Source organism: Chrysemys picta, chromosome 14 (assembly GCF_011386835.1).
Source record: "Chrysemys picta bellii isolate R12L10 chromosome 14, ASM1138683v2, whole genome shotgun sequence".
Classification (NCBI taxonomy): Eukaryota; Metazoa; Chordata; order Testudines; family Emydidae; genus Chrysemys; species Chrysemys picta.
In genome coordinates this window covers 4,480,922-4,503,198 of record NC_088804.1, presented here as the reverse complement: position 1 = coordinate 4,503,198, position 22,277 = coordinate 4,480,922, and the positions used below count along the sequence as shown (strand labels likewise).

The window sequence follows — 22,277 nt, the reverse complement described above, 5'->3', positions numbered from 1 at the left end:
TGCCAGGGGTGCCCCCTGTCCTTAAGGTGCGGCCTGTGCTCTCCTTCCTAAGCGTTGCTACCTGGTTGTTCCTGCCAATAGCATATGCTTGTCTCAAAGATTAAGCCATGCCTGGCTAAGTACACATGGCCAGTACCATAGGCACCAACTTTTTCCGGCGCTGGTGGGTGCCCCCCCCCCCAGGGTGACAGCCTATGTGGTGAGTGGGGTGCGCGGTTCACAGCAGGGAGCCAACCAGCCTTTCTTGTGTAAGCAGAGTCAGGCTGAGCTCTACCTGACATCTGGTGGTGAATTATGGCAAGTGTGGAAAAGAACTCTAGGGGCTGATCTTGTTTGCATAGGCACACCCACTCGCCTGGCATGAAACAACAGCAACTCAAAGTGGTTACTTTGGCTGGTGTGGGATCCCCAGCTTCTCTGTTATTGGGGCAGGAAGAATAAAGTTTTGTTACCCTGATTCTGTAAATCAAGGCCAGTGAAACTGTTGTATGACAGAAGGACTGAGTGAGTCCTTCACCATTACCTAAGTAGCACTTGCTTGACAAGGGGCATGGGTTACAAAACCCAGTGAATTGAGAGAGGATTGGTATTTGTACCTGATGGTATGGGCCTGCTCTGAGGGTGTGAAACACCCATTGCACTATTTCCTCTTGCCACTGTTGAATGTCAGAGCTAAAAGTCTAGTTACAGACTGCTGAGCTGAATTCACTTTGGGTTGATGGTGTACTAGCACTGGGGTTCCCCTATGAGCTGAAATTGCCAAGAGCTGGAATCACAAAAGAGCTAAAGTTATTAAGAGCTGAGATCACTGAGTGCTGTGTTAACTAGTGTGGGAGCCTGAAGCTATATTGCTAAGCAGCTGGTGGAGCAATTTGTGGGGACAACTGGAGGAGTGGCACGAAGCCTTGTAGGGCCAGTTGGAGTGGCCCAAGGAACGGCAAGCAGAGCTGTTTGTGTGGACGGCTGGAGCGGGTCACAGGTTGGTGAGCAGAGCAGTTTGTGGGGACAGCAGGAAGTGGACTGGCTCATGGTGAAGGCTGTGGTGGAACCCCATGGGGCCTCGGATCATGTAAGGTGTCCCTTAACACCCTGCATGCCCCCCCCTTTACTCTGGGGCTGCATTGACCAGGGACAGAGACTTCGGGGTCTGTTGGACTTGGACTTTTGGGACTTTGGGTGGTTGCTGGACCCAAGAGACTTTGGGGGTGTTGGACTTTGGGGACTCTGGGTGATTTTTGGGTTGCTGGATTCAAGAACCAAAGGGAAAGGACACAGCCCAATTTGCTGGGGTGGGTCTTTTGATCATGGTTTGTGTTATGATTCCTGTTTGTGGTGTTTTTCCAATTTAATGCTGATGTCGTTTACCTCATGTTATTAAACATTTTCTGTTACACTCAGACTCCGTGCTTGCGAGAGGGGAAGTATTGCCTCTTAGAGGCACCCAGGGGGTGGTATGTAATTGTCCCAGGTCACTGGGTGGGGGCTCGAGCCCGTTTTGCATTGCGTTAATGAAACGGAACCCCTAGATACAGAACCCGGCTGCCTATCTTGTTGCTGCCAACTTAGATGGGCACTTGTCAATCAACAAGAGCGACCCCAACAGCTGATGTAAGTAACTGCGGTGTCTACTCGGACACAGCACCGACACAGGCCCAACGCCTCTCCTGGAGGCGTTAGGACGTTGGTGTAGTGGCACTTGCATTGGCAGGGGCAAGGCTGGAGCGTGGTTGATATAAGCTGCCTTCCGTCAACCTGACTGTCATGTAGACCAGACCTTAGACCCGCTTTGTTCCCCTCCTCCCCACCTGCTCTTCCATGTGTAACTTACATCCACTACACACATGGCGTTTGGACTTGGCCCAGGGGCTCTACTCTGGAGTTATTTGCTGTGTAACCTATTTGCTTCTCTAGAGAAAGGGTAACGGGAAAGCATCATTGACGCCTGTGTGAGACTCCACTGGGGGTCACAACCCAGGGAGAGATCACCTAGGTAATGAACACTGGCAGCTGAATCATGCTAGAGGGTCATTCCAGGATGGCCCAGTGGTCTGGGTGCCAGCTTGTCATGCAAGAGAAATGAATGGAATTCCCTGCTCTGCCACAAACTCCTGGCGTGACCCTGGGTAAGTGCTTTAGTCTCCCTGTGCCTTAGTTCCCCATTGCCCTGCCTGGTGGTGGTGGGGGGGGGCGATAAATGCATTCCAGATTGACAGGTGCTCTGATTCTCCAGCAGCGGAGGCTGTCTAGCATTGCAGCTCCAGTCGCTCTCCTGAACCATTTATTGCTACGTAATTCTTTGCCAACGGGCTGCATCTTACTCTTTATGTTCAACAACAACTTGAAAAATTCCCCCGCCCAGCCCCATCCATTGTTGAATCCGTTCGCTTCTCCACGAGCAAGGCGAGCCCCGGCGTGGCTCTGTAGTGAGACTGGGGCCGTGGGAACTGTCCCTGGATTTGGGAGAGAGACGAGAAGTCAAGGCGTCAAGTTTCACTCCTGACTAGTGTGGGGTGACCCACCCTTTGGGGGACCGATGGAGATGTCTTAAAGAGATCAGGGTGTGGTCAGCCCTTCCTGAACTTCTGGCTCCTTCAAAGGCAAATGTTGACATCATTCTCCACCAGTGGTACCTACGGTGAAAGCTGCAGTAGAGAGAGGACTTGGGCATTTCTATCATGGTGTCCTCTATCCATGCTCAAGGTGGGGTTAGACAGCACAGAGTGCAAAGCACCCCTGCGCCATCTACACGCCAGCTTCCACTGTTGCTCCAGTTGGTGGAGAATTCCAGCTACAAAGTCGGCTGGAGCAGACACAGCCCAGTCCTCCCGCATCTACAGATTTCCCTTTGAAAAGCACTTCAGCTTCTGGACACAAAAAGCTCTGTGTGACGGGGGGGGATCAGGGCATCCCTTGTCACTTAGCCTGCACAGAAACCGTTCAGCCCCAGCACATAGCCAACGAGTCTCCCAGGGGGCAGGAGGGAGGACACATGACATCCAAGGGGTTCCCAGACCCCACAGAATCATGAGACTTTACATTTAGAGTTGGGTTCACTTGCTATTTATTGTGTTTATTGGCATTGGAGTCTTTAGGGGACACGTGTACAAGCGACCAGGAGAGCTACAGACCAGCTTTTTTCGTTAACGCAAGCTGACAAGGTGCAGTTATATGGTGATTCCAGGGCTTGGGGCTTTAAAGAAAACACCAAATGTCATAAGATTTGTGATCAAAGCACATGTGTTGGAGCGGCTTTGTGTTAAACATTCAGGGGTTGGAACGTCCCTGCCGCGAAGCTGCCAGTCCAGTCACAGCAGTGTCCAGGGAGCATCCACCAGAATCCCTCCAGCGGCTCTCCTCTGCGGGGGCTGCCGTGCACCACCTGGGCGTCCTGGGGCGGGAGACAGCGGGCGGCGTTTCTGACTCAGGCAACACACCCCAGGCCAGGTCACATCGTGCTCTCTCCTCAACAACCCTGGTGAGAAAATCCCCCACTGGGGCAGGCTCGAATGTGAGGCAAGTCTCCATTGCTGCCGCAGAGCGGGCCCTCGGACACCTACTCTGGTGGGGAGCAACCCAGAACCGCACCCTCAGAGCAACAGAAATGCAGCCTGTTCATGGCAGGAGAAGCCACCACCTTCCTTGGATTCCCCGTGCCCGAAAGATTTCCTGAGCTTGTCCTGTGGCACCGGTAGAGAAAATCCACTCTTCTGCGCTCTCCATCCTTCACCTTTGCTCTCGTTCTTCCCTGCGAGAGCAAGGCAAAGCTCCCGCTGCCGGGCACCTTGGAAGATGCTTCGTAGGGCGCTGGCTTCCTCTGGGCCCCAGGGAGATGGCAGGCACAACGCAACACGGAAGCCGGGATTGTGGAGCACAAGCAGACAGGCAGCACGACAACAGAGACCACATGCCGAAGCGGCGCAGAGGGCACGGAGAGAGGGACGAAATGGCTACGCTCCCTTCCTGATCATAGGCAGAATCCTATTTACCTGAGGCAGGAGAGAGCCGAGGCGTCCGTCACTAACACGGCCCCCCATGCAGCCGCTCAGAATACCTGGGCTAGACCCATTTTCCACAAGTCTCTGTGCCCAGCTCACGGAACAGGGAACATGAGGGGTGGGCCGCTGTCCCAGCATGCAAAGGGCCTTTGGTACCCTGCAGATCTGCTCTCCTGGTGCGGTCACAGCTTCTCTGCTGACTGCACTGCCCATGGCCAGGGTGCCAGGACAGGGGGGCCAGGGCCCTCCCACTTTTACTGGCCGTAAGGGCGAGCAGTGGGGGGCGGAGCCTCCAGGGGAAGGGGTGGTGCCTTGGGGGAAGCATGGCACTGGGGGCGGGGCCACAGTTCAGGCACCTGTGGCCCCCCACTTTTAGGGCATTTCCACTGCCCTCGCCCATGGCCTGGGAGCAACGCCAGAGCGATCTGCAGGCTGGGATTTCCCGTCCCGAGCGCGGACTCCCGCCCCCAGATAGCACCCCCGTGAGCTGGGAGCGGTCTCCGGTCCGGCTAAGCTGCCCTGGAAGGGATCTCTACTCACACGATTCGCTGTATAGCATCCGCATGACCTTGGCGCAGTTATCCAGCAGGGCTTTGGGGCGCACGGCCTTCCGGCTGCTCCCTGCGTCGCTGCTGAGAACCTGCTCTACCACTTCACAAACGTTTATGTCGTTCTGCAGAAACAACACACAAGCAGGGCAGTAAATGGCCTGCTCCCCGGACACCTTCTGCCCCTCCCCTGCTGCTCCTCTCCACACCCCCTCTCCCTCACGGGCCGGAACTGCACAGCTCCCAAACCTCGAGGGGATTTAAAGGTGGGCTGTTGGATTGAGTCACCCAGCTCCATCTCGTTAGCACCTTCCCCGGCTCTAGTCAAGACAGGGCAATGGCACTTTGGCCCATGCTAAACGGAGCTGACACCTAGGAGGGAGCATATGGTGCTAACCCAAGTCACGCTGGTGCTAAGTGGGGTTTCCAGACAACTCCGGACACGGCTCCATGTGAAAGCTTTTCCGGAATGAGGCGGGGGAGAGCTCCTGCGGAGTGACTTCATGTCTGGGCAGGCCGTTCGGTTGGCTCGACTGAGCTAACCCAACTGAGAACAGCACTGGGGGGCTAGATCCCACCCTCGGGACGATCCGTCCACCCCCTCCCCCATGAAGGCATCTGGCCCCGTGCCATTCTGCTCTATCGAATGGCGTCCTCCACACGGCATGACCTCACACGCATGGTACAAGCGAGGTCACACTGCGTGGGAGACGCCATTTCGTTTCTGTATGTTGCCTATGGAGGCGTCGCCTAACTATGCATGTCACTGAAAAGGTGAGACCATCCTAGCCTAGCAGCTGTCTATACACAAGTTGTACCACTTTACCTGCACTGGCCTAGGCAACACAGTACAACCCCTAGTGTGGCTGCAGCTGTAGGTACACCGGTGTCTACTGTGTGTAGATTATTCCTGTATGGAGAGGGGAGCCATACTGGGACAAGGCACCTACCCCATGGGTTATACTGATATAACTACACCAGTCATACATCACCCCCCCCCGCCCACCACCGACACAGTTATACCAAGACAAACTCTGTGTAGACCAAACCCTAATCTAGTCCCAGCCTGAAAGAGCAACAGAGAACCACCAGCGCTCCAGCTGTGAGCCGACGCTTTCAGACATACTTTGGCGGCTTAGCCACACAAGCCAGCAGCATTGCTTCAACTCTCTGCCCAGGCTCCTTGTCATTCCAAAGTCACCTCACGCTCAGACATTGGCAGAGAAACTCGCCCGAACAACAGGCCTGGAGCTTTCATCGCAATCCTCAGCCGCTAAACAAACACCCACACAGACAGACTGGCCAAAACAGCAGGACTTCAGGTCAGGCTGACCGAATTTTTCCACCACATTTGAAGATGGAGGGAGGGGAAAGTGTTTCTTAATCGGCTTGTTTCAGCTTCTTTTTGTTCACATCTAGGTGTTTGCTGGCTTTGCTCAGGCATTTTAGAAGTGACTGGATACATGGCTCCTGAATGACAATTCTGAGTGTCCCCTCACTTCCAAAACACAGATAATACCCCTACAGTTTAGGGCAAAGATAGCTGCCACGTCAGTTCTCATCCAAGGCCTCCTACAGAACCAGGAGACGCCAGATATGAGGTTCACGATACTAAGACACAAGAACCCTCTAAGGAACCCAAGTCCCCTCTTGGTCTTTCTCTATAGACACACAATGAAGGGAACATGTCAGCTGATAGATCTTGCCTTAGAAGTCATCTTGAGAGCGACGCTAACCTCAGTGACTGTGAAGCCCCCAGGCCTGTTGGAGTTTTCTAGTTTAGACATGTGGGTGAGCTCCCGTTCTAGTTTACCCTGGCCTAACCTCGGTCTCTGTTCCTAACCTAGACAATCCTGAAAAGAGGGAATCACGAATCCACCACTGAATGGTAGAGTCCGAAACAGACCAGGTATGTGTAGCAGGAAAAGAGCAGCTTAAGGGTGCCCAGCAGGAGGGTGTGTGGGAGAATTCTCCCCTGCCACACAGGAAATGCAAGAGGAAGGCCCGGGCAGCAGAAGGCGCTCACCCACACTGTAATTCAGCCAGGACACCGAGGTTCCACGCTTGTGAAATGGGCTGTGGGATCTTTAATCAGCACCCCCATTTCCCCTCTCCCAATGGCCAGAACCTGGTCCCTGAGCACTAGGCTGTGGCACTGGCTCAGGGCTGACTCAAAGGGGAAGCTGCCAGCTGATCCCGCCCCGCCCTGGCTGGTCCCAGCCCACCTGAAGGGGGATCTGACAGCTCAAGGGGCTACATTGGCGGTGACACCAATTACTGGTGCTAGTAGGACTTGTAGGTGAAGCACCGTTTCTCTTTGAAAGTCAGTTCTGCTGGAGGGTCAGTGACAGCAAAGGCAAGTCCCTGAACAACAGGCATTTCCCGAAAGCAAAGACAATGCTTGTATCTTCGCCATGGTCCTGCAGCAGGACTGTAGAGAGAAAGGACACTAAACAAAGTCATCTGCATCAGCTGAGAATCAAACTGAGGCCTCCTATGTAGCAGGGGACAGTATTGCCACAGAAGAACCAAAGCGGCAGCTGGGAAGTTTCTTTCACTTGTGATTTGAAGTTTCGCTCACATGAGTCACCATCATCTAGAATGTCAAAGATGACCTGCCAAAAACTCCAAACAAGACGGGCTTTCTGCCCTTCTTTGCTTCTGGCTGATGGATAAAGGAGGGCTGGCAACGAACATTTTCCTTTTCCCTTCTTCTTTCCATTAAAAATTCAGTGGCGCTCACTGAAAACCAGAGCACAATTTGGGCAGAAATTTTCATGACAATTACATGAGTTTTTGTTTGTTTTTTAATTGGGTCAAAATTTCAATGAACATGTGAGTCAGAATTTTATCATCTCTTGAGCTGATCAAATAATGGGGCAAAATATTCACTATAACTTCCATCAGGAAGGTCACCCTTTTATGACAACGGGTTGAAACGTTGATGAAAAATGTCACTGAAATTGCGTATTTTAAATGGTTTTGACCAGCTGTGTGTGACACTGCAAACCAGGTACTGACTCATGCCAAGGCCCCCACACCTCACGTGAATGCTGACAGATACCTAGCTGGGATCCGTCCGGCTCGCCTGCGTGTTAGTATTGTTAAGAGTTATAAAAAATGTGCTTAGTGTTTAGACTTTATTGAATGCTTGTGAATTGATGTCTGCATTCATCTCCCTTATAACATCTGTAGCCCATGTTATAAGGTAAGCTGCATTGTGAGCCTCTGTGACTGCGTAAATCACCAGACAGGAGACATTAATTAGCGTGAAAACATGTCCTGTTGGAGGCTGCATATGTCCTGCACCACATGGAAGGTCCATCCCAAACTATTGTGGAACATCAAAGAGGACAAAAAGACTTTGTTGATTTCTCTTCCCTCCCCTCCCCTCGCGCTCCCCCCCCCCCACTGAAGAGGAGACTTGCAAGTGAATTCCTCCCAACCTCAGAGTTTGCAATTTCAAGGGGGCTGGAAGAGGGGGAGGCTAACAAAGGGGAACTGTGTCTGTGCTGCTGGGACTCAAAGCGACAAGGGTTACTAAGCAGAAGCAAAAGATCCCCAGTGCGTGGCCGGGGTCAGCCCTAAAGGACGGATACAGTTTGCTTATCACAGACCTTTTCGTACTTTTTGAAACTTAAGTTTGGAACTCATTTGAGTGCACACAGGTTTACCTACTTTAACCTGTAAACAATTTATTTCCTTTTCCTATATAATAAATCTCTAGATAGTTTGTTATAGGGTTGGGTACAAGTGTTGTTTGTGGTGTGAGATCTAAAGTGCCACTGACCTGGCGAAGTAACCTGAATATTGCTGTGATTTTTGGTGTGAGGGACACAACGGTAAGCTTACCGGGGGGGCAAGACAGATCGCATACCCAATGGGACTGTCTGTGACTCTAGGGGTAGGGTGGTAGAACGTCTGAGGAGTTTACATTCGTTCACTCAAGCAGTGGGGCGAACAGCCAGCCCCGTGAATCAATCAGCACCCAACCCCTTCAGCCAGGGCCGGCTCCAGGCACCAGCCAACCAAGCACGTGCTTGGGGCGGCACCTTGTAAGAGGCGGCCAATCTTCGGGTGGTGGGGCGGCACTCGGGTTTTTTGTTTGTTTGTTTCAGCGGGGCAGGGCGGCGCTCGGGTTTTTTGTTTGTTTGTTTCAGCAGGGCAGGGCGGCGCTCGGGGGGGAGGTTTGTTTGTTTCAGCGGGGCAGGGCGGCGCTCGGGGGGGAGGTTTGTTTGTTTCAGCGGGGCGGGGCGGCGCTCGGGGGGGAGGTTTGTTTGTTTCAGCGGGGCGGGGCGGCGCTCGGGGGGGAGGTTTGTTTGTTTCAGCGGGGCGGGGCGGCGCTCGGGGGGGAGGTTTGTTTGTTTCAGCGGGGCGGGGCGGCGCTCGGGGGGGAGGTTTGTTTGTTTCAGCGGGGCGGGGCGGCGCTCGGGGGGGAGGTTTGTTTGTTTCAGCGGGGCGGGGCGGCGCTCGGGGGGGAGGTTTGTTTGTTTCAGCGGGGCGGGGCGGCGCTCGGGGGGGAGGTTTGTTTGTTTCAGCGGGGCGGGGCGGCGCTCGGGGGGGAGGTTTGTTTGTTTCAGCGGGGCGGGGCGGCGCTCGGGGGGGAGGTTTGTTTGTTTCAGCGGGGCGGGACGGCGCTCGGGGGGGAGGTTTGTTTGTTTCAGCGGGGCGGGGCGGCGCTCGGGGGGGAGGTTTGTTTGTTTCAGCGGGGCGGGGCGGCGCTCGGGGGGGAGGTTTGTTTGTTTCAGCGGGGCGGGGCGGCGCTCGGGGGGGAGGTTTGTTTGTTTCAGCGGGGCGGGGCGGCGCTCGGGGGGGAGGTTTGTTTGTTTCAGCGGGGCGGGGCGGCGCTCGGGGGGGAGGTTTGTTTGTTTCAGCGGGGCAGGGCGGCGCTCGGGGGGAGGTTTGTTTGTTTCAGCGGGGCGGGGCGGCGCTCGGGGGGGAGGTTTGTTTGTTTCAGCGGGGCGGGGCGGCGCTCGGGGGGGAGGTTTGTTTGTTTCAGCGGGGCGGGGCGGCGCTCGGGGGGGAGGTTTGTTTGTTTCAGCGGGGCAGGGCGGCGCTCGGGGGGGAGGTTTGTTTCGGCAGAGTGGCGCTGCTTTTTTTTTTTTTTTTTTTTGCTTGGGGAGGCAAAAAAGTTAGAGCCGGCCCTGCCTTCAGCGTAGGGCTGGAAGAGCGGCCCGGTCTTCTATGAGGCCCTCACAGGACATTCCAGCTGACATTCCTGGCACTCCCATGGTAAGAACACAAGAAATGAACAAACCACAGTGACCGACCCACCCTCGGCATTCCCGCAGAGGGAGCGCATGAGACACCCTGGCTGCACTTACAGACAGGGCCGGCTCTAACTTTTTTGCCGCCCCAGGCAAAAAGGAAGAGCACTGCCCCGCCATAACACCCCTCCCGCCCCCCCCCAGGCGCCGCGCCGGGCTGCTCAAACCCCCGCCCTCCCCCCAGCATCGGGCCGGGCCAGGCCGCTGAAACCCCCGGAGAGCCGGGCTGGGCCGGCCAAACCCCCGCCCTCCCCCAGCACCGCGCTGGGCCGGGCCGGCCAAACACCCCAAATTTGTACCTCCAGTACCCAAGACCCGTGTTTGATTCCTGTCCCGCTTGCTCTCCGTTCAGCCCTGGAGTCACCCTGGCCACTCTGCCCTGGGAGCGCCGCCTGTCTGCTCTGCAGGGGGGATGGCGGGGTGTCCCCCTCCCCTGCACCCGTGTAAAGCTGGGGGGACGGGGCGGGACGGGGGGTTTCTGTGCTGCTGCCTCTCTGGAGCCGAAGCTGCGGGCAGCTGCCTGTGTCTGAACGAGCCTAGTTCAGGCTCCTGACCCAGAGTGATTTCTTAAAGAGACAGCGCAGTCACTCACTCAGGCACACACACACACACTGCCCTCAGCACAACACACACACACACACACACACACACACACACACACACACACGCGCGCCAGGGCTCCCTGCATCCAGGTCCCTTTCCCCACCTGGGCTGTGCTGAGGCATCAGGAGCTGCCCTTACGCAGCCGGCAGGGAAAGTGCCCTGGGTGCAGGGAGCCCTGACAGCTCCTTGCTCCCCCCTCCCAGCCCCCCAGGCGCAGCAGTGCCAGCTGCTTTGTGCATCCAGGTCAGGTTCCCCACGTGGGTGCAGGAGGGGGATGCAGGGGCTGGGGGCACAGGAGGGAGGGGGAGGGGCAGGGGTTGGGGTGAAGGGGCACAGTGCAGGGGTTAGGGGCACAGGAAGGGACAGGTGTTGGGGTGCAGGAGGGGGCAGAGGTTGGGAGTGAAGGGGGTGTGAGGATTAGGTGTGCAGGAGGGGGAATAGGCATTAGGGGCAAAGGGGAACAGTGCAGGGGTTAGGGGCACAGGAGGGGGCAGGTGTTGGGGTGCAGGAGGAGTGCAGGGGTTGGGATGAAGGGGCACAGTGCAGGGGTTGGGGCACAGGAGGGGGCAGAGGTTGGGAGTGAAGGGGGTGTGGGGATTAGGGGTGCAGGAGGGGGAACAGGCATTAGGAGCAAAGGGGCACCATGCACGGATTAGGGGCACAGGAGGGGGCAGCTGTTGGGGTGCAGGAGGAGTGCAGGGGTTAGGGGCACAGGAGAGGGCAGGTGTTGAGGTACAGGAGGGGGCAGAGGTTGGGAGTGAAGGGGGTGTAGGGATTAGGGGTGCAGGAGGGGGAACAGGCATTAAGGGCAAAGGGGCACAGTGCAGGGGTTGGGGGGAAGGGAGGGTGGGGAGCCTGGGGAGCCCACAGGGGCCAGGGGCAATGGGGAGTGCCACGTGCATGGGGGCCAGGGGCACCAAAATGCAAGTTCTCCCTGGGTGCCATTTTCCCTAAGGCTGGCCCTGTTCCTGAACAATGCAAAAGTTGGCCCCTGGGTTGCACACAGAGCCCTGCCGGATGGGAATGGCTATTAAACCTCAACATCTCCCATAAAAGCCATTAAAAAAAACAACAACAAAAAACCAGACTCAAACTTCGCAGCTTAGCTTAGGTACTAGGAGAGAATTTTTCTACCACAGTAGAAGTGAATTGGCTACAGCATTGCTGAATGATGATATCCTGATTAGAGAGGCATCCTCCACACCTCTCATCTGTATAGACACACACCCAAAGGCGTTAAGGACAATAACAGATTTGTCTAAACCAGGGTGCTCAGCTCAAAAAAGCTGAGGATTTCTACTAAAATGATCGGCAGTGAGATTAGCACTGACTCCTGATTGTCATCATTAGGCTTCAGCGTTAACAATGCATTGTGATGACTAGGCACAGTTCACACATCGCTGAGAAGTGTTAGAGAGCCTGTCACTATGCCATGACTGATGTCCCCAACTGCTTAACTGTCACGCAGGAGGATCTCAAAATTACCAAGTACTTCACCCAGCACTAATACGCAGCCACTTCTGGAGCGGAATGCAGCTGCTAGCTAACAACAGCAGCAGCAATGCCACGAGGAAAACAGTATCTAAACCCACTGAATGTGCAGGAGGAAATTCCTGGGCTGCCGGAGGCACTCACCCACACTGGAATTTAGCCATGACACTGAGGTTCCCATAGCTATGCTTGTGAAACAGGCTGTGATCTTTAATGAGCACAATTGGTCAGCACCCCCATTTCCCTTCTCCCAACCCCTGCCCCTGAGCATTAGGCTGTCCTGCCTCGCCCTGACTGGTCCTTGGTACAGACCAGCGTCAGCCCTCCCCACACTGTCGATCCGAGAGGATCACAGCTGCCAAGTGGTGACACCAACAGGACAAATGGGTGCGGCACCGTTTCTCTTTGCAAGTCAGCTCTTCTGGACTCTGTCAGTGACAACCAAGGCAGGTCCCTGAACAATGGGCGTTTGCCGAATGCAAAGACAATGCTTGTAGCTTGTCAGTCAGCTCCATTGTGGTCCTGCAGCGGGGTTGTACAGAGACACAGACGTTAATAAAAAGCCACTTGTATCAGCTGGGAATCAAACCCAGGCCTGCCAAGGAACAGAGCAAGAGTTCTACTGCTGAGCCACCAGCTAGACCAGACCTCAGCCGAGGGCTCACTGACATGAGAGCGAGGAGTACATTGCCTGTGGGAGACCCAGCATCTCCCACACCGGAGACAGCGCAGAGAAAGCGGATCCCTGTACAGCTTGGAAGCTCTTTGAAGCAGGGACTGTTTATTTTCAGTTTATCCCGTGTCCTGGGCCCCAGTCCTGGTCTGGCCACTCTTCTCCTATAAACCATAGCAACAGCTCCACGATTGGATCTAGACCAGGGACAGCAACGGTGGGGAATGTTTGCGAGGGGATTTGGCCAGGAATAATTGCCTGGGAAAGTCCCTGGGATTTTTAATGACAAATGCTCAGGGTTTTCATTTAGCTGAAGGCCACAGAGCAGAGCAGCACGCTGCCACGTGAATACGATGGGGAACCTACTCAATCAGCCAGGCCCGTGAGCACAGAACCTGCGTTTCCTTAGGGGCTAAAACAGCCCAAAGCTCTGGGCAAGCCTGGGCTCACAGCCGTGATGGAACAGAGCCAAGTTACAGGATAACAGCATGTGATGTCAACAGCCCTTAAAACTCCTGTAAGATTTCTACAGGGGAATAACAGGGGGTGAGAAATATCCCTAAAGAGGGACCTTTATTTTAAAAGATTGCAGTTCCCTTCCCGACTGCAGTTCAACAGGGCTGCAAAAGAGAAGGCAAAAAGAAAGACACAGCTGCATTGGCCGGGAATCGAACCCGGGCCTCCCGCGTGGCAGGCGAGAATTCTACCACTGAACCACCAATGCTCAGCCTGCCCAGGGCTTCCTCACAGCTGGCTGAACCCTCCAAAAAGTGGTGCTGGAAACCCCGCCCGCATCTCCCCGTACAATTAGTGCATTGCCGCACGGGCAACAAGACGCCGGCTGTGCCACAAGACCGCAGTGAGCCGCCCTCAGGGCGCCAGCAACTGGCCCAGAGAGAGCAGCAGCAGCTCACGGCCCAGGACAGCACTGCAGAGGCTGCAAGCTGCCCCTCGGGCTGGCTGCTGGGTCCACCCAAGGAGCCGAGGGGAATCCACCGGGCTGTACCGGGAACCAGCTCGCTGCTCCCCTGAGCTCCTCTCACTGGCAGAGAACTCGGGGGGTGGGGGGGAGGGCTCCTGCAGTAGGGAAATCAGACCCCCCAGGCAGCAAGCCCACTATCAGGCCAGGCCCCTTTGGAGGGCACTGGCCCCGCCCAGCATGTGCCTTGCAGCCCAGGGCCAGGGTCAGGCTCCTTCCAGACCGTACAGACACTAGAGGGCGCTCCAGTTCACTGCACCCCCCAGCAGCTGCCCGCTAGAAGGGAACAGGCTGGGCCGTAAAGCGGCCGCCGGGGTTAGGGCCGCAGGGAAGGGTAAAGCCCAGCAGTGAGCAGCGTGTGGCTGCAGGCTCCCTCCTCAGGCCTGGCTCTCTCCCATGCAGCTCTCATGGACTTCAAGGCTGCCCCTGCCCCAGGGCCTGACTCCAACAGTGCTGCCCCCTCCCCACCAGCCGCCCAGCACCCATTTGCTGGGGAGACCACCAGCCCCCCGAGATGTTCCTGCCGGGGGTGTGTCATTAATGGTGTTGGCTGCAGTAGTACCTGGAGATCGGGGCCCTGTCGTGCTAGGCGCTGTACAAACAGAGCAATAGAAAACCCCTGCCCTGAAGAGCAGCCAGACACATGGAGTGTGTGTGTGTGTGTTTGTGTGTGTGGCGGGGGGGGGGTGCTCATGTGGGCCAGCTGCCATATCCACAGTACAGCGTGTGCATGCAGCCCATGCGGGTGCCAAGTGCACAGGGTGTGTCTGGCCCATAAACAGCATCTCAGCTCCCCCATCGCCCACGGCCTCCCCGGGCACAGCCCTGGTGCTGGGACCCTGTGGGGGGAAGAGCGGGAGGGGTTGAGCCCCCTTTGCCGGGGGCTGCTCCGTGTCTGGAGCCCAATGCAGTGATCAAAACCCGCCTGCAGCCCCGTGGGGGAGGGAGGGGTAATGTGGGATCTGCTATCTGGGGTGACGGGAGCCAAGGGAATGGGGTGAGGAGGGACTGAGGGGCCAGGAGCCCCAACGAATAACCTCACTGGGGGCCTCCCAACCCGCCAGCCACCCCAGGAGGACACAGCCACAGGTGGGCTGGGGCAGGCCTGCCCCTTTCCAGGCTGCCCGGTCACAGCAAGAGTCACCCCAGGGCAGCTCCTCACCTGGGGCTGGCCCCAGGGTCTGCCCTGGCTCCCCGCTTCACCCCGCCCTGCTGTTTGGCCCCCGGGCGGGTATTCGCTGAGCACTGCACGAGACACGGGAATCGAACCCAAAACGGGGGGGTCCTGGGGCCCCAGGAGGTTCCCCACCTGTTCGCAGTTCTCGTACTCAGCCAGCTGCTCAAAGAGGAGGCCGAGATCTCGGGTGTACTCCCAGGCCGGGTGCTTCTCCAGCAGCACAGCTTGGATCTTCAGCAGCACCTGGGTGTTCACATTGAACCACAGGAAGCGCAGGGACGGCTCGCTGACGTTCTGATCCCGCTGGGGAGCACGAGGGGACAAGGGTCACGCACGGCCGCCCTCTGGGGGAGCCTCCTAAGGGACTGCTGCCTGGAGAGCACCTGAGTCCACACCCAGCCCTGCCCCCGGCTGCTTTTCCATTTCCACTGCAGCCTCCAAGCACTTCTGCTCAGCAAGTGCCCCCGGCTGGCATGTGCCTTGTTCTCTGCACTATCCGGATTCAGTGGCCCTGCTTGCCAGCTCGCTCCTGGGATCAGATCATCCCTAAGCCCTGGGGAAAGCCAGACCCAGACTTGGCAGCTGCCCCCAGATCCCGACCCCCCGGGCGTGAGCAAAATTCAGAACCCAACACCCCTGGCCTCTGCGAAGTTTGATTCCTCCTCAAAGCATCCCTCCCTCTCAACCCAGCATTTAACCTTCGCAGCTGCTCCCTAGCGGGAAACTGGGGAGAACCGAGCCCTAGATGGCATCACCCTAGAAGTTCACGCTGCTCTGGGACTGTTCGATTCCTGCTTGGGGCCCAGTGAGAACGAGGGATAGCCACGGCTGATTGCCGAAGTGTCCTGGATGAAAAGCTCCAATGCCCAGGCCAGGTGTCAGATGCCATCCACGCCTGGCACAGATTTTCCTGACCCTTACGGTACCTCCGCCAGCCCAGAGGCAGTGAGGTATTTCTAGAACGCATGGGCCTTGAGGCTGAGAACCGGGGTCTCGGCCAGATGAGCTAAGGGAGCAGTTGTTCAGAGCTCCCGTAGAAAGACCACGGAGCTGACAGCAGAGCTGTTCCCAGGTGAGCTGGGACACCGGGATGGTAAACAGCCTGAGGATGGACAGGGAGCACCGGACACCTTACCAGCCTGGTAATGTTGGCCACCCTGAGAACCTCTTCAAACTGGACATTCACGGTGTAGTTGATGGGGAAATAGTGTTTCTGCAAAGGCAAGAAAAATAAAATCCTAGCAGCGAACTGAAAGCTTCTCTCTTCCCCGGATCCTCCTGGGCTGTGCCCCCATCAGCAACTGCTCCTGTCCCCTCCCCCTGCCTTGACGGGGAAGCGCATACCCTGCTAGGCACCTGGGGCACGTTTCCTTGTGAGTAAACAAATACTGAAAACTAATTTGGGCTGTAACACCTGGAACAGGTGTGCAGCCGCCTAATGTCGTGACACTGTCACTATACGCCACGGGGACCTTCCTGCTCCAAAAGTCCCAACCACTTGAGTTAAAGGAGAATCGTCAGGAGCTGCCTGCAGTCTAGGGCCTGTGACACACAGCTGGGCAGTTCTGACTCAAGGCAGCATTGCACAAGTCAGCTCAGCACCAGTTTGCTCTCCTCGGGGGCTGCAGCACCTTCTTGGATGTTTGAAAATGAGCGCCAAATAGTTCGCACTTGGGTACCTGGTCATGCACCTAAACCAGGGCTTGGAAATTAACCCACCGGAAGCCCCAGGAGGGACCCTGCTCGGCAGGGCAAACGTCGGCAGGAACTGCTGGGGCTCTGCACTTTAGAAAACCAGGGCTTGGAGTTGGCGTCCAAGATGGGCAGTTAGCGGGTTGGCGTCGGGCTGCTCGTTTGGAAAATCTTGGCCCCGGAGAAGCCGAAGGGGGATGAAACAGGAGACGGTTCCAATTCCATGGCCCCCACCAAGCATTCAACGCGCTATGGGCAGAAAGGCAGAGGCCGCACGACTGCCAGAGACGCGTGTCTGGGCCTTTGGAAAGGGAGTCACAAATCAACTGGTAACGTAGCCTGAGCCTAGGGGCGAAGAATTACCATGTACTGGAGCCGTTGCTGATACGTCAGCTTGTTCTGGAGAGCCTCGATAATCCTGCATTCCTCCTGCACTGCAGCCTCCAGCCCCAGGACAGCCACGAAATCTGCAAATCACCGCCCCCACACCCGAGGGCGAACAAGAGGTGTAAGGCCATGCACCAGCTGGCTCCCGTCACACGCTGGGGGCCAGGGGGAACAGGCTTAGGCTGCAGAGCAGGGCTCGGGAGAGGAGGGCAATCGGTCAGGGTTTCGAAGCAGCAGCCTGGGGAGGGGAGGGCGAGACAACTGGCCCCACAGCTCAGGGTCATTTGAACGAAGGGGAGAGCGGAGAACATTCCCCCGCCCGGCTGCGTCCCTGAACAGTGCGTTGGGTCCCACCCGCTGGGCGCATGGACCAGCGCTGGGACTTCGGCCCTGGGTGGCTGTTATCCAGATCCTCCCTTGCATCCCTGCGTGGGCCCTCTGGCCATCCCGGCTTCTCTGGGGCAGCCCCCGTGGGGCCCACAGCAGGTCTGAACGCGCCAGCCAGTGGGAGGCACAGCCATGGGCTGCCTGGGGAAAGGGGCTTGGCCTGGTGCTGTTGGGAGGGTGTTGGTCCTGGCGCTCTCCGAACCAGAACAGGGCCACAGGCGCGTCCCTCCCCCCGCTCTGGATGTGACGGGGGAGCGAGCACCCCATCGTACTCACAGAGGAAGGGTGCGTAGCCCCGCTGCATGCTGATGGCGTGTGTCCGGGCAGCGAGCAAACGGACAATCCGGCCTACATGACAATGACTGCGTCAGCGGGAACGGCCTCCCACGTGCCGGGAGAGATTCCAGTGGATGCCCGGGACGCTGCTGCCAAGGAAGGCCCTGCAGGCTCCCTGCAGCCCCTGCTCTCTAGGGTGCCGTGCGTGTTCACTGCAATTGGGCAAAAAGCTGCTGCCAACCTGCTCCCATCGCAAGGTGCCAGGAGGAAGGAACAACCCAGACCCGGGTGAATGGCTGGAGGCGGCGGCTCCCCGAGGCTGGTGGGGGTGGGCAGTGCTAGTGTTCTCCTCCGTCTGCCCCTGAAGCCGGGCTCTGTAACGGGAGACGGGTGATAAACCACATGGAACCAATGAGAGGCCGGCGCACTGAGCGGGGGTAGAGCGCCTCGGAGCGCTGAACTCGGCTGTTCGCTAATAAACAGAGCCCCAGAGAGCTCTGCTGTGGGCCAGCTGCCCCCGGTGCTCACCTCCACCCACAGCTGGCTGCATTTCCGGGGCACTGTACATCGACGGGACCAATTTGTTTGACCTACTTCTACCAATCAAACCATTTTTGCCGGTCCCTCAGGTGGTGGCTTAGACAGATCTCAGCGCGCTAAGACCAAGGAGAAGCGCACAAACGACAAACGCTGTCTTTGACGGCTGGATGCCAGCTCCCGCTGTGATGCTCCGCACGTGCCTCATCACCCCAGATCCCCTAATGTCTGTGCCCAGGGCGAAATACCCCCCTGAACGCCCCACGGCAGAGATCCCCAAATGTTTGAGGGTCGTGCCCCTCCTTATCCCTGTCCGTGCCCTGCCAGAGCCGGGCCGCGGCTCGGGGGGTGGGGAGGGAGTAAAGGGGCCAAAGCTGGGGCTGGGGTGGGGCTGAGGCCGGGAATGGAGCTGCAGCCAACAGCCAAGGCTGGGGGCGGAGGTCGGGCCAGGAGCGTACCTGCGCCGAGGCCGGGGACAGGGCCAGGTGCGGGGTTGGGGGTCAGGGACATGGCTCGGGGAAGGACAGGAGCAGAGCTGGGGGCAGGGAGGGGCTGGGTGGCGCTCCCTCCCCACCCCCGTGGGGGCTGGCCCAGGCCCCGCTGTGCCCCCAAAGATATAGCTCAGTGCCCCTCTAGGGGATCATGCCCCACAGTTTGGGGACCTCCGCCTCACGGATTTCCAGTGCAACATCTGCACTGGCGCCATTTGCACCCCGATCATACAGCAGAGATCTGTGCGGCTGATTAGAGCCAGGAGAAATCTGCCCTCGGTGGGTCCAGACACAAGCCTTGTTTTAATGCGCTATGTGGCCATGTGCAGCTGGGCACGTCTTCTCGGCAGCAGAAGGGCAGGGTAAGAGCAAAAATGTACAAATACACAACCGAGTCAGATGACCTAGATTAGCTAATGCTGTGTGATCTGGCCCTGAGCCAGAACTACTGGAGTGAGTTCCAGGGATGGGGCCTTTTGACCGGTGAGTGTCCAGAAAGGAAATCCCAGAAACAGGCAATATGCTAAGTGGAATCTATGCTACTGCTCCAAGGACCTTGTCTGGGAGGAGGTAGAACAAGCAGGATGCACCCCTCAACACCGGATACACTGTGACTTGCTTCCTTCCCCTAGCCACAGAATATCTGGACAGACAGATAACTCGGGAGCCTGACTGGCCACCGGGGAAGCCCTCCTACTAGTAACAGCCCGTTCGAAAACGGCCACGTTCTTTAACGGCCTTGCTGCTTCAGTCCATTGGTTACTAGAAAAGGCTGCAGTCATGACACCAAGTTCTCACAGCCTGTTGGACTGAGAGCTGGCAAAGTCCCATCCAGCGCCACCCTGCACGTGTCTGGATCGTCACTGGAATGACTTGGTCAATTTAAGCTACTCAGACAGGGCCCCTGGGCTACAGAAACGTGCGCCGGGCTCAATGGCTTCAACCACGTAACAGGGCATTTTCTTGTGGACAAACAACAAGTTTCTCATCCAGCCCAACAGCAGCGAGGATTGATCCCAAGTGACTGAGCGGAGTCCCTGAGCTGAGATCTTCAAACTTGTTCCATGCAATGTGAAAGCTGAGATAGTAGCTAGTTATTAGGTGGCTCAGTCCTGGGCATAGAGGAGTATGTGCCCTTCGGGCCGGATCAGAGCTCCAGTATAAAACTGCAGAAAAACCTGAGAGTCTCTGGATTAAGTTGAGAAGTGTGAGCAACAAGGGTGATGTCGTGGTTGGAGTCTGCTATAGACCACCAGACCAGGGGGATGAGGTGGACGAGGCTTTCTTCAGGCAACTAGCAGAAGTTACTAGATCGCAGGCCCTGGTTCTCATAGGGGACTTCAATCACCCTGATATCTGCTTGGAGAGCAGTGGTGCACACACAATCCAGGAAGTTTCTGGAAAGTGTAGGGGACAATTTCCTGGTGCAAGTGCTGGAGGAACCAACTAGGGGCAGAGCTCTTCTTGACCTGCTGCTTACAAACCGGGAAGAAATAGTAGGGGAAGCAAAAGTGGATGGGAACTTGGGAGGCAGTGATCATGAGATGGTTGAGTTCAGGATCCTGACACAAAGAAGAAAGGAGAGCAGCAGAATACGGACCCTGGACTTCAGAAAAGCGAACTTTGATTCCCTCAGGGAACTGATGGGATCCCCTAGGAGAATAACTTGAGGGGGAAAAGGAATCCAGGAGAGCTGGCTGTATTTTAAAGAATCCTTATTGAGATTGCAGGAACAAACCACCCCAATGTGTAGAAAGAATAGTAAATATGGCAGGCGACCAGCTTGGCTTAACAGTGAAATCCTTGCTGATCTTAAACACGAAAAAGAACCTTACAAGAAATGGAAGATGGGACAAATGACCAGGGAGGAGTATAAAAATATTGCTCAGGCATGCAGGAGTGAAGTCAGGAAGGCCAAATCACATTTGGAGTTGCAGCTAGCAAGGGATGTTAAGAGTAACAAGAAGGGTTTCTACAGGTATGTTAGCAACAAGAAGATGGTCAGGGAAAGTGTGGGCCCCTTACTGAATGAGGGAGGCAACCTAGTGACAGGGGATGTAGAAAAAGCTAATGTACTCAATGCTTTTTTTGCCACTGTCTTCACGAACAAGGTCAGGAGGAGGTGACCAGCCCTCTGTGGAGAAAGAAGTGGTTCAGGACTATTTAGAAAAGCTGGACGAGCACAAGTCCATGGGGCCGGATGCGCTGCATCCGAGGGTGCTAAAGGAGTTGGTGGATGTGATTGCAGAGGCATTGGCCATTATCTTTGAAAACTCATGGCGATCAGGCAAGCTCCTGGATGACTGGAAAAAGACTAATGTAGTGCCCCTCTTTAAAAAAGGGAAGAAGGAGGATCTGGGGAACTACAGGCCAGTCAGCCTCACCTCAGTCCCTGGAAAAATCATGGAGCAGGTGCTCAAGAAATCCATTTTGAAGCACTTTGAGGAGAGGAAAATGATCAGGAACAGTCAGCATGGATTCACCAAGGGCAAGTCATGCCTGACTAACCTAATTGCCTTCTATGAGGAGATAACTGGCTCTATGGATGAGGGGAAAGCAGTGGATATGTTATTCCTTGATTTTAGCAAAGCTTTTGATACGGTCTCCCACAGTATTCTTGCCAGCAAGTTAAAGAAGTATGGGCTGGATGAATGGACTGTAAGGTGGATAGAAAGCTGGCTAGATCATTGGGCTCAACAGGTAGTGATCAATGAATGGCTCCATGTCTAGTTGGCAGCCGATATCAAGCGGAGTGCCCCAAGGGTCGGTCCTGGGGCCGGTTTTGTTCAATATCTTCATTAATGATCTGGAGGATGGCATGGACTGCACCCTCAGCAAGTTTGCAGAGGACACTAAACTGAGAGGACTGGTAGATACGCTGGAGGGTAGGGATAGGATACAGAGGGACCTAGACAAATTAGAGGATTGGGCCAAAAGAAATCTGATGAGGTTCAACAAGGACAAGTGCAGAGTCCTGCACTTAGGACGGAAGAATCCCATGCACTGCTACAGACTAGGGACCGAGTGGCTAAGCAGCAGTTCTGCAGAAAAGGACGTAGGGGTTACAGTGGATGAGAAGCTGGATATGAGTCAACAGTGTGCTCTTGTTGCCAAGAAGGCTAACGGCATTTTGGGCTGTATAAGTAGGGGCATTGCCAGCAGATCGAGGAACGTGATCGTTCCCCTTTATTCGACATTGGTGAGGCCTCATCTGGAATACTGTGTCCAGTTTTGGGCCCCACACTACAAGAAGGACGTGGAAAAATTGGAAAGAGTCCAGCGGAGGGCAACAAAAATGATTAGGGGTCTGGAGCACATGACTTATGAGGAGAGGCTGAGGGAACTGGGATTGTTTAGTCTCCAGAAGAGAAGAATGAGGGGGGATTTGATAGCAGCCTTCAACGACCTGAAGGGGGGTTCCAAAGAGGATGGAGCTCGGCTGTTCTCAGTGGTGGCAGATGACAGAACAAGGAGCAATGGTCTCAAGTTGCAGTGGGGGAGGTCCAGGTTGGATATCAGGAAAAACTATTTCACTAGGAGGGTGGTGAAACACTGGAATGCGTTACCTAGGGAGGTGGTGGAGTCTCCTTCCTTGGAGGTTTTTAAGGCCCGGCTTGACAAAGCCCTGGCTGGGATGATTTAGCTGGGAATTGGTCCTGCTTTGAGCAGGGGGTTGGACTAGATGACCTCTTGAGGTCCCTTCCAACTCTGATATTCTATGATTTGACAGTGTGCCCTTGTTGCCAAGAAGGCTAACGGCATTTTGGGCTGTAT

The 22,277-nt window shown here is 56.0% G+C and overlaps 1 protein-coding gene and 1 non-coding gene across 8 annotated transcripts in view; both read right to left on the bottom strand.

Annotated features, from left to right (window-relative positions):
• Positions 1-3,044: 3,044 nt before the first annotated feature.
• IL34 (interleukin 34) overlaps positions 3,045-22,277 on the bottom strand; it is a 38,434-nt gene continuing 19,201 nt past the window's right edge. For 6 of the 7 annotated variants that reach the window (XM_065567505.1, XM_042860250.2, XM_065567502.1 and 3 more), the window contains exons 2-7: positions 17,476-17,849; positions 16,789-16,892; positions 15,869-15,946; positions 14,866-15,036; positions 4,536-4,668; positions 3,045-3,986 (exon numbers count right to left, since the gene is read on the bottom strand). In XM_065567505.1, the coding sequence (XP_065423577.1) occupies positions 3,979-3,986; positions 4,536-4,668; positions 14,866-15,036; positions 15,869-15,946; positions 16,789-16,892; positions 17,476-17,503 (522 nt within the window). In that variant the 5' untranslated portion in view covers positions 17,504-17,849 and the 3' untranslated portion in view covers positions 3,045-3,978. The remainder of the gene's footprint in view (positions 3,987-4,535; positions 4,669-14,865; positions 15,037-15,868; positions 15,947-16,788; positions 16,893-17,475; positions 17,850-22,277) is intronic. The other variant, XM_065567501.1, reaches the window with a different exon arrangement.
• Positions 13,231-13,301, bottom strand: TRNAG-GCC (transfer RNA glycine (anticodon GCC)). Its single transcript has one exon. It is a non-coding gene; the product is annotated as a tRNA-Gly (tRNA).